The sequence below is a fragment of the Dendropsophus ebraccatus genome, chromosome 12 (assembly GCF_027789765.1).
Source record: "Dendropsophus ebraccatus isolate aDenEbr1 chromosome 12, aDenEbr1.pat, whole genome shotgun sequence".
NCBI lineage: Eukaryota > Metazoa > Chordata > Amphibia > Anura > Hylidae > Dendropsophus > Dendropsophus ebraccatus.
This window is the reverse complement of record NC_091465.1, coordinates 70,483,367-70,501,209: the sequence shown is the minus strand read 5'-3', so window position 1 is coordinate 70,501,209 and position 17,843 is coordinate 70,483,367. Positions and strand designations below refer to the sequence as shown.

Here is a 17,843-nt window from a genome sequence, read left to right as displayed (position 1 = left end):
CATGAGTATTGGATGGAATACAAATATAGAAAATGCTAGATGGCACAACAAGTCCCATAATACCATAAAGTGCAAGTGCAAAAGTAAACAAAATTGTTTTTACTTTTGCACTTGCACTTTATGGTATTATGGGACTTGTGCCATCTAGCATTTTCTATATTGGTATTCCATTCAATACTCACAGAGTTAGGGATATTTTATGTACAGTACATCTTGCCATTGGATTTTCTATACTTTGCACAATGCACAATACTTCTTCCGGGCACTTACAACATCGTATAGGATTTTTTTTTTTTTTTCATTCCTTTGATAAAATTTGTGTTTTATACCAAAAACAATAGAGACTAGTTACCATAATAACAACATATTTTATTGATTAAAAGAATAAAATTAAACACCAAAGACAGAAACCTGACCCAGTGAACACATTGGCAGCATTATAAACAAATCATATCAATAAGGCATATTGCACATAGGGAAAGGTGGGGTTATCACTCTCTCTCTTAATCACATGTGCTCCTAGATACCTATCAGTGTAGTTATCTCCACGTGGATAAGACTATTCACATATAGGAACACATAATACGCTCAACACCACACTCGACATACGTTTCGCGATCACCGCTTCATCGGGAAGGCATAATATATAACTTTATTAAATAAAACGTGTATATATATATATATATATATATATATATATATATATATAGAAATCGCCCACAGCACACCGGTCGTATCAAAGAAAAGTGAATTTATTTCATTGTGAAACAGCACAGCAAACAGTTACATAGCGACGTTTCGACGACCTCCGTCGTCTTTTTCAAGCATAATAACATAGTGAATATCAGACCTTCTTATACAGGTGAATTAATTAGTGTGAATCCATGATTGGTGTAGAAAGTGCACGTGATTAAGGTTTGTCTAGCAAACATCATTTCATTTACATATTATAAAAACAGTTATATCAGTGTTTATACATGTGTATAAAAAAGTGAATAAAAATAGAAATAGAAAAAGCTCGAGCCAGACGGCGAGTACATAGTAAGTCCATAGGTGAATATAAATAGTTAAATTCAGTTGAAGCAGGCTTCATCTCACCACCCATAGAGTCAGAGATCGAACCAGGGCAGCTGTCAGCTGGATCATGTTGATGTTCAAACAACAAGACACCCATCAGAGTCAGGTGTAGGAGGAGCATGATAGGAGTAGTAGTGCTGGTGTTGCTCAGTCAGTTCAGTGATAGATCGCATCACCCCAGCGGTAAAAAACACGCCAGTACCGCAATCTGTAAACACCGGTCTAACTTACCAGCCAACACGCATATCATGATTATATACACAGTTATGGTCTCCAAACATTTTACTGAGGCCAAACATAATGAGAACGATCTTAAATGTATGATAGTGGACAGAATTGATATGCCTGCACGAGGGGGCGATCGACAACTTGCACTACATAAAAGAGAACTGCAGTGGATATTCAAGACTGACGCATTGGGTCCGGACGGACTCAATGTGGAATACAAAACATCTAAACACACAACTAGATGAGATGTGTACGTACTGGGTCTCTCCTGTAGCCTTGACTAACTAATCCAGGGTAAAAATTTATACATATTGGATCTTCTATATAATTTATTGTATCTTACTAATATTTATATTTTCTTTTTTAGATAATGTATGAAGTTATGAAGCGGACTCACTCACCACCTACTGATGTAAAGAGGAACCGAGGCAGCATGAATTCCATCTTTAATAAGTACCGAGGTAGCATTTATTCCCTCTTAAAGAGGACTTGAGGCAGCATTTGAAATTATCAAGTTGAGAGTTGCTTGCCACTATTCACACACAGCGATTTTAGCATGTTGGGCAACATAGAGTGATTTCTGGGAAAGGGGCTTGGAGTGGCCACAGGACGACGGGAGGATGCGGTACCGGAACACAATGCATGATCTGGGGTGTTGCACTTCCCTAAGAATTCGTCCCAAGTACCGAATATTGCCTATGTTTATTACGAAATGCCTAATGCGTATAACTGTGTATATAATCATGATATGCGTGTTGGCTGGTAAGTTAGACCGGTGTTTACAGATTGCGGTACTGGCGTGTTTTTTACCGCTGGGGTGATGCGATCTATCACTGAACTGACTGAGCAACACCAGCACTACTACTCCTATCATGCTCCTCCTACACCTGACTCTGATGGGTGTCTTGTTGTTTGAACATCAACATGATCCAGCTGACAGCTGCCCTGGTTCGATCTCTGACTCTATGGGTGGTGAGATGAAGCCTGCTTCAACTGAATTTAACTATTTATATTCACCTATGGACTTACTATGTACTCGCCGTCTGGCTCGAGCTTTTTCTATTTCTATTCACTTTTTTATACACATGTATAAACACTGATATAACTGTTTTTATAATATGTAAATGAAATGATGTTTGCTAGACAAACCTTAATCACGTGCACTTTCTACACCAATCATGGATTCACACTAATTAATTCACCTGTATAAGAAGGTCTGATATTCACTATGTTATTATGCTTGAAAAAGACGACGGAGGTCGTCGAAACGTCGCTATGTAACTGTTTGCTGTGCTGTTTCACAATGAAATAAATTCACTTTTCTTTGATACGACCGGTGTGCTGTGGGCGATTTCTATATCTATCAAGCAAGTCTTGTCAAGACTATACCTGCTGGCACCCAACTCAGCGACTTCAGTTGTGCTGCTCCAAGATATCGTTTTGGTATATATATATATATATATATATATATATATATATATATATATATATAAATTTTTTACATTACGGAGCAACAGTAAGTGGTGACACGGCCCCTCTTTTGCAATCAATGGCTATGTTGGAAATGTAGGGCCCGTGTGGTGTTGTCACTCTGCATTTTTGTAATCTCATTATAGGTTCTATAAGCAATGTCAAACTCAGGCTCTCCAGCTGTTGCAAAACTACAATTCCCATCATGCCTGGACAGCCAAAACTTTAGTTTCCTTCTCATGTTCTTCCTAAAATAATTTACTAAACGGAAAAACACTAGGTCAAACGGACAAGGAAAATTACTTAGGAATTTTAGTTAATAGTAAACCTAACTATAGGATCAAGTGTCAGGCAGCTGCTGCTAAGGCAAATGACTTCATGGAATGCATCAAAAGAGGTTTGGAATAAAGATGAGTACACCCCTAAGTAATAATGTACAAATTGTGTCCAAAATGTAAATATTTTGTGTGGCCACCATCACTCTCTAGTCTAGAGCTAGTCTATAGGCTGCAACTAGAATCCTCCTCCACTCCTCCATGATGACATCACAGAGTCATCATGTTATAGACCTTTACGCTCCTCCACCTTCTGTTTGAGGATGCCCCTCAGATCAGACTGGTATTGGAGAGCATAGAGGCCCACTTGCTGCCTGGTTTATGGTAATGGTTATGTTGTTACTTACTTGTCCCCTATCCCCAGGAGAATGAATGGAGCTGTGAGTCACGAGCCGATCCACAGCTCCAATCATAACAAAGAAGTCGGGCATTGATCTATAGATTTGGAGGCCACGGAGGTCAGACCCCTCACAGTCTTATATTTGTCCCCTATTTTGTGGTTAAAGTTTAAATTGTAAAACCCCTTTAGGTTGTGTACATACTTAGCGAGTTTGCAGCGGATTTCAAACTGCGAGTTTTGCCAGTACCACTATAGTCTATGGCTCTCCATTTTCGCAGCGGATTTTCATTCTGCTGCGAGAATGAAGTAACAGCCATGTTTAACTTTATAGCTGCTGTGCCGGTACAAATAATAAACAGACAATGCTTACCTGTGTGCACTCCTGCTCAAGTCTCTGGGTCCCTGCTCACTGACAGGCTGCTCAGCCAATCACTGGCTGCGACGGGGCAGGGCACTGATTGGCTGAGCCTCGAGCAGGAGTGCGCCAGGGTAAAGCAGGTGGGTAAGCATTAACTGTTTATTATTGTTACAGGCATGGCAGCTAAATAGTTAACCATGGCTGTTACTACATTCTCGTAGCAGAATGAAAATCCACAGTGAGAATGGAGAGCCATAGACTATAATGGAACTGAGTATTGCAGCAGATTTCACTGCAAACTCACTACATGTAAACGCCTTCTTGATAATTTTTTACAAGATTTTTTTTTGGTGTTTTTACACAATTTTTAATGAGGTATGTCTATCAAAATAGACTGATAAGCTATCCACAGTATAGGTCATCAATCACAGATCAGCTCCTGTTCACCTAAATGGGAGCTGAGCTGAGGTTACAGGTTGCTACTAGAGATGAGTGACACTCAAGCATGCTCGAAAGCGATTGTTTGCCATTCGAATACCGGTAGATGCAGCTCTAGGGAGTCCTGGAAAACATGGACACAGCTTATGGATGCATGATATCACATTTTGTAGTTTTTGTTTTTTTGTGTTGTATGTGGGGGTGTGGTTGCCTCCTCTTGGCTTGCACTCCACTCATGTCCTGTGGGTGCTATAAATAGAGATTATTTGGCTCCTATCTGCCCAGTTGTAGGCTTATTGTTAGCCCAGGAGAGGCCATTGCTAGTGTGAGAATGCTAGAGTAGGGACCATGTCTCTGAGGACACCTTAACGTGGTGACATGGTACACTCTGAGCAAATAGTTTGCTAAGATCCTCATTTTTTAATATCTACAGAGCAGGTTTTTATTGTGTTTGCGCTGGGAGGAGTATGTTTGATAAGCACTTGCACCTGTAGGTTGCTGTTGCACTTCTTGTTTTTTTTGTCGGTACTTTAGCCACATGCAGCTTGCAACCTACAGTGTGAACATAGGCATAGAGGCGCTGCCAATTTAAGTTAAAAAAAAAAAAATCACATTGTGTAATTTTGTAGATTTGTTGGCTCCATGGTGTTTTTTCAAAATGCAGCCAATCACATCATCAAGAGGGAGGCGGGTCTAAGCCCTGTTATTCCAGCCTCCCTTTGTCAGATGACTCAGGTTGCTCAGCTCTGATTGGCTGAACAAGCTGTAAGCCATCTAACAGTTTTACAGAGTCAGTTTGACATCACAGGAGACAAAGTGCATCATTGGAAAGCCCAAACCAGGAAGTGAAGAAAAAATTAAGGCACTAACTGGAGCTTCAGGGACCTTCAATCAGTGGGAAACTCAAATGGAAACAGACGCCGGAGGGATGGTAAATGTAAAAACTATGATTGATTTTTTTTTATCAGCACTGGAGTACCCCTTAAGGCTGCGTTCACACTACGTATATTTCAGTCAGTATTGCAACAAAACCAGGAGTGGATTAAAAACACAGAAAGGATCTGTTCACACAATGTTGAAATTGAGTGGATGGCCGCCATATAACAGTAAATAACTGCCATTATTTCAATATAACAGCCATCGTTCTAAAATAACAGCAAATATTTGCCATTAAATGGCGGCCATCCACTCAATTTCAACTTTGTGTGAACAGATCCTTTCTGTGTTTTTAATCCACTCCTGGTTTTGGTTGCAATACTGACTGAAATATACTGACTGAAATATACATATACTGACTGAAATATACGTAGTGTGAACGCAGCCTTATGCTGGGTTCACACACAGTATATTTCAGGCAGTATTTGGTCCTCATGTCAGGTCCTCATAGCAACCAAAACCAGGAGTGGATTAAAAACACAGAAAGGCTCTGTTCACACAATGGTGAAATTGAGTGGATGGCCGCCATATAACGGTAAATAACGGACATTATTTAGATACAACAGCCATTGTTTTAAAATAACAGCAAATATTTGCCATTAAATGACGGCCATCCACTCAATTACAACATAATGTGAACAGATCCTTTTATTCCACTCCTGGTTTTGGTTGCTATGAAGACCTGACATGAGGACCAAATACTGCCTGAAATATACTGTGTGTGAACCCAGCCTTAAAGCGCAACTATAATTTCAGTAGCCAAAAAATTAAATTCCTCAAATAAAAAGCCCTTGTGTTACTTTTTAAAAAGAGCCCTAAACTGCGTTGATAGTGTGTACGCTCGCTTAAATATCCCCAGTTGTTTGGCTCAGAGGAATAAATGAATTTTTCTCCTGGCTGAGACAAAGTGGGCGTGGCCTCTCCCTAATCGCCCTGGCTGGTCCCTCCATACACTGAGCAGCACCTTAGCAGATGTATCACACATAGCAGGATCAGATAGAGCCCCAGCATACAGTATCACAATGTAAGATTAGATACAGAGCCCCAGCAGATGGTATCACACACAGTGGGATTAGATGCAGTCATCTGCTCTCATTACACTGTAGGGTAATGTCAGCCATGGAGGTGGGGGCACCTGCTGCAGACATCTGATAGTGAGTGTTATATGTACTATGGAAGGACTACAGCTGTGTTGTGCTGGGACTTGTAGTCCTCCCCTCAGTGACTCACCCACTCTCCCTCATGCAGTACATTGGCTGGGTCATGGCTGGGATGTCCCTCCTTGTTGAAGCATTGAGTACTTGCCCCTCCATCCATCTCCTCCCCTGCGCTGCTCCTCACACACAACACCCTCAGCTCTGCTTAGTCACCTCTATGAGGGGAGGGGGGAGAATGTGCTGCTAGGAGGGGGGAGGAGGTTTTGTTTCTGTTTCTCTCTGTGTCAGGGCTGTTATCTGATCCTCCTGTCAGAGTACGTACACTCAGGACAGATCTCCAGGGAGGGGGCGTGTCCAGCAGGAATGCAGAAATAACTCAGAGCCAGAGAGAGCTGTAAGGGCTTAATCAGCCTTATGTATTTAAAAAAAAACTGTTCATTTTAGGTTATTAATGTATATTGCAAAAAGTCTTATCATGACCTAAGCTAACTAATACTGAATGGTCAAAATATATTATAGTTGCGCTTTAAGGGTGGGCTCACATGTACAGGATTCGCAGAAGATTTGATCTAAATAACTGAACACAACATCAGATCTGCTGCAGATCCTGTATGTGTGAACGCAGAAGAAGTTTTCCTGGCAAAAAAAGACTGATGAGCTGTCCACAGGATACTTCATCTGTCTATGATCTGTAGGGTGCTCACACGTCAGCTGTGCAGCCCGTCCAGACTACACAGTAAATGGGGCCGGAAGCAGTTTGTCTCTGTGTAGCGGCTGTGACTATGAGTGTGACTGGAGCAGCTCGAGTGCGATCACTCGGCATTTGAATGTGAGAGGCTGATAGAGTTGAATGCAGCCCTAGGGAGTGCTGGAAAACATGAATACAGCCTATGGCCTACCCCACCGATCAGAGACTGATGGGACTATACTGTGGACGGCTCATCAGTCCATAGGCTTAAAAATAGTAAATAAATACCCACAATATACCATATAACTACACCATGCTGCATTGTGAGAAAACACCACGGACCCAGCAAATCTATTACACAATGTGATAGCATATCACTGGGTAATATATAAGCCTATACACAGGGCCAAGATACAGGGACCTTCTTACCCTGATGTTACTAGGCTGCTGCAGGTTTTTTACCTGGCTGGTTATGGAAAAGAGGGGGGACCCCTCACGGTGACAGCTCTCTCACTCACAATAAATCACACCCCTCATTGTCAAAGCCGAAGTGTCCCTGGAAAAAAAAATTAAGCTCTTGGTTACTATATAACATGCGGTATGATGTATAGTGTAGAGATCCCTGTGTTATAGTGTTGTGTATGAAATGTAAAATAATTTATTGTGTGCGGCTTCTTAGCCAGAGCTGCTGCACAGTACATTGTATCTGTGTTAAAAACTAGTGGTTGTTAATAAAACTACATCAGTTAAAAAAAAAAAAAAAAGTCATTGTCCAATCACAGAAAGTTATGATGTGGCTGGTGAGGCTGGCGACCAACTGCCACCATCACTGGAGCTGTAACCTTGTAGTCTTGTGGCGGCTTGTAGTTGCTGAGGGGAAATTTTCTGCCCATTTTTTTCTTTTAAAGAGAAGACTGATGGACGGCACAGCTCCCCGGTACGTCATCCCAGAACATCTACTGGTAAGTATTACTGGTACACATCGCACACAGGACAGCGGAGGGGACACTGATCATGGGGGGAGACTGGTCATGTTAGGCGGCCATGTAACTAGCTGACATTTATCAGACTTATCTGTACAGGACTCAGGTGACATTAGTGATGACGGCCATGGACATTTTGTAAGAAAAAAAATTTCATCTCCAAGAAACAGCAGCCAGTAGTAACTTGTAGAGTTATATGGTCGCCATTCACATCATACATAGCTCTATAACCTGGCCCATGGGGGTGTCTGCAGCCTTCTCAATGATAAATTGTGCTGCTCTATACAGACTAGATAGGGAGCTGGGCCAAGACTGGGCTGGGAAGGGCGCTGGGACGGTCCACATTAGGGGGCTGGTGTGGGCCTGGGCTTAGAAGGGTCCACGTTAGGGGGCTGTGGCGGGCCCGGGCTGGGAAGGACACGGGAGGGTCTGTGTTAGGGAGCTGGGGCGGCCTAGGCTGGGAAGGGTTCCAGGAGGGTCCGTATTAAGAGTTTAGTCGGGCCTGGGCTGGGAAGGGTGCAGAGAGGGCCCGCGTTAGGGGGCTGGGGCAAGCCTGGGCTGCAAACGGCGCCGGGAGGGTCGGCATTAGGGGGCTGGGGCGTGCCTGGGCTGGGAAGGGCACCGGGAGGGTCTATATTAGGGGCTTAGGGCGGGGCTGGGCTGGGAAAAGCGCAAGGAGGGTCCGTGTTAGGGGGATGGGGCGGGCCTGGGTTAGGAAGGGCGCCAGGAGGGTCTGCATTAGGGTGCTGGGGAGGATCGGAGCTGGAAAGGGTGCCGGGAGGGTCTGCATTAAGGGGCTGGGGCGGGCCTGGGCTGGGAAGTGCGCCAGGAGGGTCTGCATTAGAAGGCTGGGGCGGGCCTGGGCTGGGAAGTGCACCAGGAGAGTCTGCGTTAGGGGGCTGGGGTTGGCCTGGGCTGGGAAGGGCTCTGGGAGGGTCTGCATTAGGGCTTGAAAGGGGGCCATGGGGGTTCACATTATAGCAAAGGACAGGTAAATTAAGGGTTGGGATGGGTAATCGGGTTAGGGAGGAGGGGCTCCCTCATGGTGCCTTCACCTTGACGTGGTGAGGGAGCTTGCGTGCCTTGGTGATCCAATGAGCTAAGCTGGCTGGAGTAATACTCCTGGTGGGGTCACCCGTGCCAGACAGGTCAATGGGGAGAGGCCAGACTAAGCAAGGCACCCGGAAGAAAGGGAATTTTTTAAAATGTAAAATACAACGGATATATTCTATCGACAATACATCTATCACTCTCACTACACATATCAACCAGCAGGACACATCACACACATTGCTATTCTCATCTGATTTTGTTGTTGTTGACTGATAAACCTTGTAATAGGCAAACAGGAGATGGCAGGTCTCCTGCATCAAAAGAGCGACGAGTTGGGGTGAAGGGGCCTTTCAGCGAGGAGCCATAAGGGGTGTCTCTGCGACCACGATCAGGTGGTTCTTAGGGGGTTACTAGGGTAGAAAATGGGTCCAGCATGGTGATATGAGTTAATGAACTATGATTAAAATGGCCCCGGGAGGGTAGGAAATGGGTCCAGCAATGTGACCCTTTGCATTAACCATTAAGCCCTTGAGTTTTGAACTAAATTGCTCCTCTGATTGTCACCCCTGCCCGGACCAGTACTGATAAGCAGTCTCCTTTTCCTCCAAGGGCGGACCTGCAGCAACCAGTACTTGAAGGATATGGGGCTGGCTGGATACAGGACTCCAATCTCATTGGCTGGCTACTCTGCTGAACAGTGCTGTCTGAACTATACACTTTCTATAACCACTGACTTACTATGTTGTGAATTGCAGGGAGAGTTCTGTGCTGGGAAAAAGCACACTGGTCTATATGGCATTTGCCCGATTTGCCAGATGGGCAGTCCGGCTCTGCCTCAGATACTTACTAGGGTTTAGGGGTAGTTTGGGGTAGTTATGTTGCAATACTGCCCTGCAACCCAGTCTTCGAAGGGAAGGGATCATGCTCTGCTTCGGTATGTGACAGTACGTATTATCATCCATACACTTAATAGACTGTAGTTCCCCACAGCCGGCAGCTTTCATGCATCCCCAAAACCATGGCACTCTCATCACAAAGCCTGACTGTAGGTCATTCTGAGCACTGAGAGCCTGGCCCCCCACCCCTTTAACCTTGGCAGCAATGGTGGCAGCATTTATACAATATCTGGATATGACGCTCAGCACTTAGCATCCATGGTCGACCAGGGCGAGAACTGTTCTAAGTGGCACCTGCCTTGCTAAACCACTGTATGCAGACCAGTATGAGAGAATGTGAATGCAATAACACCAAATCTAACATACCTGCTCCCCATTCACACCTGAGACCTTGTAACATTAACAAGTCACATGACATTGGGGAGGTAAAATTGGGTACAAATTGGCCATTTCGACTTAGGGGTTTTGCTGACACATTAATAGCTTTGTATTTTGAGGTGACTCCAAATTTACACTGTTATACAAGCTGTACACTGACTGCACTGCTTTACATTATATTACTGTATCATATCTTCAGTGTTGTCCCATGAATAGATATAACCAGATATTTACAAATATGCGAGGGGTGGACTGACATTGTGAGATACTGTAGATGCACATAAAATGAACAAATAGTGCTCGCACCTTTCAGAGCGGTAATGACAATACATGGAAGGTTATTGTGTAGAGTTTTGTCACCAAAAAGAAAGACACAGGGCATGGGTAGCTTTCATATACAGTAGGTTTTGATAAAAGTTTATTTTTATCAATTGACAAAATGAAAAGTGAAAGAAGAGAAGAGAAATGGATATGACATCTATATTTAGTGTGGCTGCCCTTTTCCTTCAGCATCAGGTATCCTGTACACAGTGTATGAGGAAGCTCGGCAGGGAAGGCTGTTTCCTCTTCTCGGAGAAAAACATTACACGGGATGATTATCATGTGAAAAATCGTTATATTGTTCAAATTTCAAGCGAATGTGCCACCAGGTAAATCACTGTTTTTTATTTTACATTAACAGACCTGCGCCGTTGTGTTTCTTTTTTCGAACCGTCACCCGGTTCCCGTGCACATCGCTGGTCTAATTCCAAGCATTAGCTTGCCCCCATGCATTGGGGGTAGGCCCCGTAATGAAGCCGTATCAGAGTTTCGGGGCCCCCAGTGTTCTGGGCCAATGCTCGGTAATAGGCCGGCATCATGTGCGGGAACAGGGGCGGCAGTTCAAAAACAAAGGACCACTCCAAAGCATCCCTGCCCCGGCACCGGTCTTTTAGGCTATGTTCACACAACTTATAGAGACCGTCCGGGTCACGGAACCGCCGGTCTCAGCAAGCGCCTGCATCAGAGCTTCCCATAGCAGCCGGAGCCGCTCGCTTCACTGTGTGAACTGAAAGGGTTTCCTACGGCTGCAATTCATTGAATTTCGTCCGCAGAAAACTGACATGTCAGTTATTTGCAGCCCCCCATGGGATCCCGGCCGGAGAGTGTACGATGTGTATACGCTCCGGCCGTGATCCCATTGTAAATAAGGCATTGTTCCACGCCGCATAAAGTACGGCCATTGTTGCCGACGGCAACAACGGCCGTACTTTTACGAAGTGTGAACATAGCCTTAATGTAAAAAAGCCAAAGCGATATACCTGATGGTGCATTCACTTTAAGGGTAGCTTCACATGTACCAGATTCACAGCGGATTTTATGCTGCAACTGTGCAGCAAATTCCACAGCGAATCCTGGTAGTATGAAGTTAAATAAGGTTACATATCCCAATTTGTATTCTGCTGCAAGTATGTTACCTGGCCCCTTTAACCCCCCGCAGCCCGCAGCATACAATACCTGCTTGGTGCCACGGCTGCAAGTTAGGCTCCCATCTCTCGTTGCTCCCGCTCAGCCTATCAATGCATGACAGTGAGTAATGTATGCTGCGGGCTGCGGGTGGCGGGGGGTTAAAGGGGCCAGGTAACATACTCGCAGCACTACCAGGATTCGCAGTGGATTTCGCTGCACACTCGCTGCAGATCCAGCACGTGTGAAGCTACCCTATACAATAATCTTTTCGTGTGAATGCAGGCAACAATCAAAAAATCGTATATGTGTTGTTGATCGCATCTTTTAGGATGAACCTAAAATCAGCGTTAATTGTTCGCTGTAATTCCACATTCATTCACTAATCATTCAGTATATCTCCACATCATTTGTTTATTTCCAAGAGATCAGACCTAGTAAACGATTGTAACTAACGACTATCGCTCTGTGTAATATGGTGAATGATTTCAGGCAGCTTTCATCTGCAATCATTTATCGTTAATCGTTAAAAATTACTTTAATTAGATTGGACCCTAAGCCCAGAGAAATGGATGTCGTGGCTCTTCTGTTAGGGCTTTATTGGGCTTTGTTCCCACTGAGCAAAACTAGCGGAATAGTCCGCCGCGGAATGCCGTTAGCCTCCCTCTCATAATGGGAATCTATGGGAGGCACGCGCTCCTGCTCTGTCCGCGCTGAAGAATGAACATGTTCATTCATTGTCCACCGCGGAATTCCGCTAGTTTTGCTCAGTAGGAACGAAGCCTTACACAGAACCATTTCGGGCAAATATCGTCCTGTGCAACAATGACAAAATCAGCCAAGAACCCGATCATTAGCTGATCTTTGCCTTTCAGCAAGATTAAACATCATTGGCCACTGACCGTGCATCGCTCCATGTAATAGGAAGTGCCTATGTAATGGCCCAGAAAGGTATTTATTGTCAGGCGTCTGGAGATATATTGTTGCTATTGGCAACCTTAGACAGTCTGTATTGGGGCCTATGTATTTGCTGCTCTTTTCTAGCTCTCTTGTAGTGATATTGTTTTCTGTCATATATTTATTTAATATGTTGTTATGTATTAATCCCTAATGAAACAGATGTTGAGTTTGATCAGTGCTCCTGCCCTGCAACCTATCAGACTCTAGTGATTGGGCAGGGGAAAGTTAGCACCGCCCACCTTCTACCCAGCAGGGCTGTGCGGTCTTGTCAGTGACAGTTGGTAGTCTGGCATTGCCAGAGTCACATCTAACCTCCCTGCATCACCTCAGTAATCCTGTCAGACTACATCTTCAACCCCCTAACCTGTTTCCAGTCAGCCATAAGGACTAATACGTGTTTTCTAAGTCTCAGCAGGACATCCTCTGTATTTATTAGTGCCTGCTGTCGGATTGGTGAGATGTTTGAGGGTCTCCCATTCACCGTCTACATCTTCCTGGCTTCCAAGTCAGTGTGTCCATGCGTCTTCTTCTTCTCTACCAGAACAATAGGTGCGGCCCAAGGACTCTGACTCTCTTGAATTACATGGGTGTCTTCCATCTCCTTGATTAACTTTTTCACCTGTTGGTAGTTGGCAGGAGGGATTGGCCGATGTTTTTCTTTGATGGGAGGACGGTCACCAGTATTGATGCAGTGTTGGATTAAACTGGCCTTGCCGAAATCCAGGGAATGTTTACTGAAGGCCTGAGAATGACGTTTGGCACCATTTACATTTACGGACACCGTTGACATGCTCAAGGGGAGTATTAGCGTCTCCGATGTTAAGTTCATCCCATATATATATATATATATATATATATATATATATATACACACACTACCGTTTAAAAGTTTGGGGTCACATTGAAATGTCCTTATTTTTGAAGGAAAAGCACTGTACTTTTCAATGAAGATTACTTTAAACTAGTCCTAACTTTAAACAAATACACTCTATACATTGCTAATGTGGTAAATGACTATTCTAGCTGCAAATGTCTGGTTTTTGGTGCAATAGATGTATAGAGGCCCATTTCCAGCAACTATCACTCTAGTGTTCTAATGGTACAATGTGTTTGCTCATTGGCTCAGAAGGCTAATTGATGATTAGAAAACCCTTGTGCAATCATGTTCACACATCTGAAAACAGTCTAGTTCGTTACAGAAGCTACAAAACTGACCTTCCTTTGAGCAGATTGTGTTTCTGGAGCATCACATTTGTGGGGTCAATTAAACGTTCAAAATGGCCAGAAAAAGAGAACTTTCATCTGAAACTCGACAGTCTATTCTTGTTCTTAGAAATGAAGGCTATCCCATGCGAGAAATTGCTAAGAAATTTAAGATTTCCTACAATGGTGTGTACTACTCCCTTCAGAGGACAGCACAAACAGGCTCTAACCAGAGTAGAAAAAGAAGTGGGAGGCCACGTTGCACAACTTAAGCAAGAAGATAAGCACATTAGAGTCTCTAGTTTGAGAAACAGACGCCTCACAGGTCCCCAACTGGCATCTTCATTAAATAGTACCCGCAAAACACCAGTGTCAACATCTACAGTGAAGAGGCGGCTGCGGGATTTTGCGCTTCAGGGCAGAGTGGCAAAGAAAAAGCCATATCTGAGACTGGCCAATAAAAGAAAAAGATTAAGATGGGCAAAAGAACACAGACATTGGACAGAGGAAGACTGGAAAAAAGTGTTGTGGACGGATAAATCCAAGTTTGAGGTGTTTGGATCACAAAGAAGAACGTTTGTGAGACGCAGAACAAATGAAAAGATGCTGGAAGAATGCCTGACGCCATCTGTTAAGCATGGTGGAGGTAATGTGATGGTCTGGGGTTGCTTCGGTGCTGGTAAGGTGGGAGATTTGATCATACACAATAAAGATACTGACACCGCAATTCTTTGCTTAAACTCTTATATATTCTTCTTTGCAAAAATAATTCATTACAAATTCAGTATATATCACCCGTGTGAATCGCGCTCTCATGGGACCTCGGCTTGGCGTCCTTCTTAGGTTGCTGATAAAGTCCTCATGTCGGCTTGGATGGCAGAGACCTCTATGACGGATAGGAGGCCAGGTAGTAGCGTCTTACGTGGAAGGAGATTGTACAGGGTATAAGGGATTCTGAATAAGGGCCCTATTCTACGGGCCGAGGAGGGCCCGATCAACGATGTAAACGAGCAGCGATCTGCTAGATCGCCGCTCGTTTACTGGGCCTATTCCATGGCCCGATGATCGTTGAGCGAGGGCTGGAGGGACATCGTTACCGATGTCCTTGCAGCCCTTGCAGCATCATACATTACCTGTCCAGGCTTCTTCTCCTGTCTTCATCCCCGGGTCCCGCGCGCTCTATCTTCAGAATGCCTGTCAGCTGACAGGTCAGCTGGGGCCGATCCGGGCGATTATCGTTACTGTGGAATAGGGCCCTAAGGCTATCACTCAATTTTGCAACGCCATGCCATACCCAGTGGACAGCGCTTGATTGGAGCCAATTTCATCCTACAACAGGACAATGACCCTAAACACACCTCCAAATTGTGCAAGAACTATTTACAGCAGAAGCAGCAGCTGGTATTCTATCATAGGTAATGGAGTGGTCAGCGCAGTCACCAGATCTGAACCCCATTGAGTTGTTGTGGGAGCAGCTTGACCGTATGGTACGCCAGAAGTGCCCATCCAACCAATCCAACTTGTGGGAGCTGCTTCTAGAAGCGTGGGGGGCAATTTCTCCAGCTTACATCAACAGATTAATAGCTAGAATGCCAAAGGTGTACAATGCTGGAATTGCTGCAAAAGGAGGATTCTTTGTTGAAAGCAAAGTGTGATGTAAGAACAATGTTATTTCACATACAAATCATTATTTCTAACCTTGTCAATGTCTTGACTCTATTTTCTATTCATTTCACAACGTATGGCGGTGAATAAGTGTGACTTTTCATGGAAAGCACAAAATTGTTTGGGTGACCCCAAACTTTTGAACGGTAGTGTATATACTGTATATACAGCCACGATTATAAAGTTGTGTAATAGGCTTAGTAGCAGATCTATGCTTGCTTACATAGAATAGTAAGTCCTTATGTAATCAGAGACAGAGTTGAGATCAGAACTCTATCAGGGCCACATAATCACTTCCAGGATTCCTTGTTCTTCTATATCAATTGATCATACTGACTATATTTGGGGGTTATTGCCCTGTTGCTGAATACAAGCCAATAAAGTGTCTCCTTGATAATATTTGAGGCTATGTTCACACTACGTATATTTGAGGCTGTATGTTTGAGGCTGTATAGCAACCAAAACAAGGAGTGGATTGAAAACACAGAAAGGATCTGTTCACATAATGTTGTAATTAAGTGGATGTCCGTCATTTAATGGCAAATATTTGCTGTTATTTTAAAACAATGGTTGTTGTATTGAAATAATGGAAGTTATTTACCGTTATATGGCGGCCATCCACTCAATTTCAGCATTATGTGAACAGAGCCTTTCTGTGTTTTCAATCCACTCCTGGTTTTGGTTGCTATGAGGACCTGACATGAGGACCAAATACAGCCTCAAATATACATAGTGTGAACCCAGCCTAATTAAAATGTATCTGCCTGTATATCTCTGTCTTTACCAAAACCCCAACTCAATATTCTGAAATACAGCCTTGACCTGCAAGGAGCCTCCCCCTTTCTTTATGGGAGCCTACAGACACTATATTGTTTCACTCTCCAGTCCTTTAGCGAACAAACCGCCTTCTGTTAAAGCCCCTTTCTGCTGCCATTTTTTTCCGGCACCTAGCCTCTACATTTTTATGCAAGAAGACTACTTCTGATCAGACTTGTCCATTTATTAGATGAATGTTCCTACTAGTTCCTACATGTTTTGAACTTATGGCATTGCTTATCACTGATGTATCTTTCATCTGCCGCACTAAGTTTCCTTGGCCAACCACAGTCCTCAACATTGCCCATATATTTATGACTATTCAAAAGAGCTTGAACAGAACATCTTAAAATCTTTGCTTGGCGGAGACCTTGCTGACACAGCATAACTATCTTGTCCCTTGTTTCTGGGATCAGTCTTGACATGGTATATGACCTTCGCCAAAACTGTCTTCCACAACCTCACCTTTGTTGCAGAGTTTGGCTGTTCCTCCCCAGTTATGGGGCCTCCTAAACAACTGTTTCTGTTTTAACTAATAGCGGTGTTTTAACCTACATATGAAAATGATGATCATTATGACCTATACAATTGTACCGGTTAAAGGCGTGCATCCACTGGACCATGGCAAGCCGCACCATTGAGCAAAGTCTAAGAGGTCACTGGTCTTCCTCAGAGCCTGCCACAAGGCAGTTTTGGTTTTCTGCAGTAGACCACCCCCAGGTTGCTACCCCTGGTTTGGCTAGCTTGTGGTGACAGGTGAGGTGCAGGAGTGTAGACCCTATAGAAATGTCCCCCTATATCTGTAAAGGACCCCCACTATGTCTAGAGCGAAGAAAGTTTCCTGAACCTCTCTACCAGTGGATGTGGTGATTGTAGACTCACTATAACAGTTCAGTCTGGGTCTGGGTGCATTGGTGTAATGTAATAATATAATATTATATAATTATTCTGATTGCTGGATTTAGAGATTTTGTTCCTCAAGATGAAGGCTATTGACCTCTATCTACCTCATTGGGTGTATTGCCTTCCTCTCAATCAATATTAGAGGATAATATTACATTGAATTACATTGACATATGCTGTGTTTACACGGACCGATTATCGTTCGAATTTGCACGATAACGATCGATTTCGAACGATAACCGTACGTGTAAACGCAGCGAACGATCAAACGACGAGCGAGAAATAGTTCATTTTGATCATACAACATGTTCTTAAATCGTCGTTCGCAAAAAATTTGCAGATCGTTCCGTGTAAACAGTCGTTCACCGATTTAACCTATGTGCAAGATAGGCTTAAGCGATCGAAAAACGCTCGCAAAACGATTTTTCCATACGATATATCATTCCGTTTAAACGCTGATCATTATTAAAAAAAAAACGGTAATCATACGATTGGGCGAATTATCGCTCCGTG

The 17,843-nt window shown here is 43.8% G+C and overlaps 1 protein-coding gene across 5 annotated transcripts in view; it reads left to right on the top strand.

Annotated features, from left to right (window-relative positions):
- The first annotated feature begins 7,845 nt into the window (after nt 1-7,845).
- Nucleotides 7,846-17,843, top strand: part of FLT3LG (fms related receptor tyrosine kinase 3 ligand) — a 149,446-nt gene continuing 139,448 nt past the window's right edge. For 4 of the 5 annotated variants that reach the window (XM_069948816.1, XM_069948819.1, XM_069948818.1 and 1 more), the window contains exon 1: nt 10,864-10,987. In XM_069948816.1, coding sequence (XP_069804917.1) covers nt 10,872-10,987 — 116 coding nt within the window. In that variant the 5' untranslated portion in view covers nt 10,864-10,871. Of the gene's footprint in view, nt 7,990-10,863; nt 10,988-17,843 lie in introns of those variants that run through there. The other variant, XM_069948822.1, reaches the window with a different exon arrangement.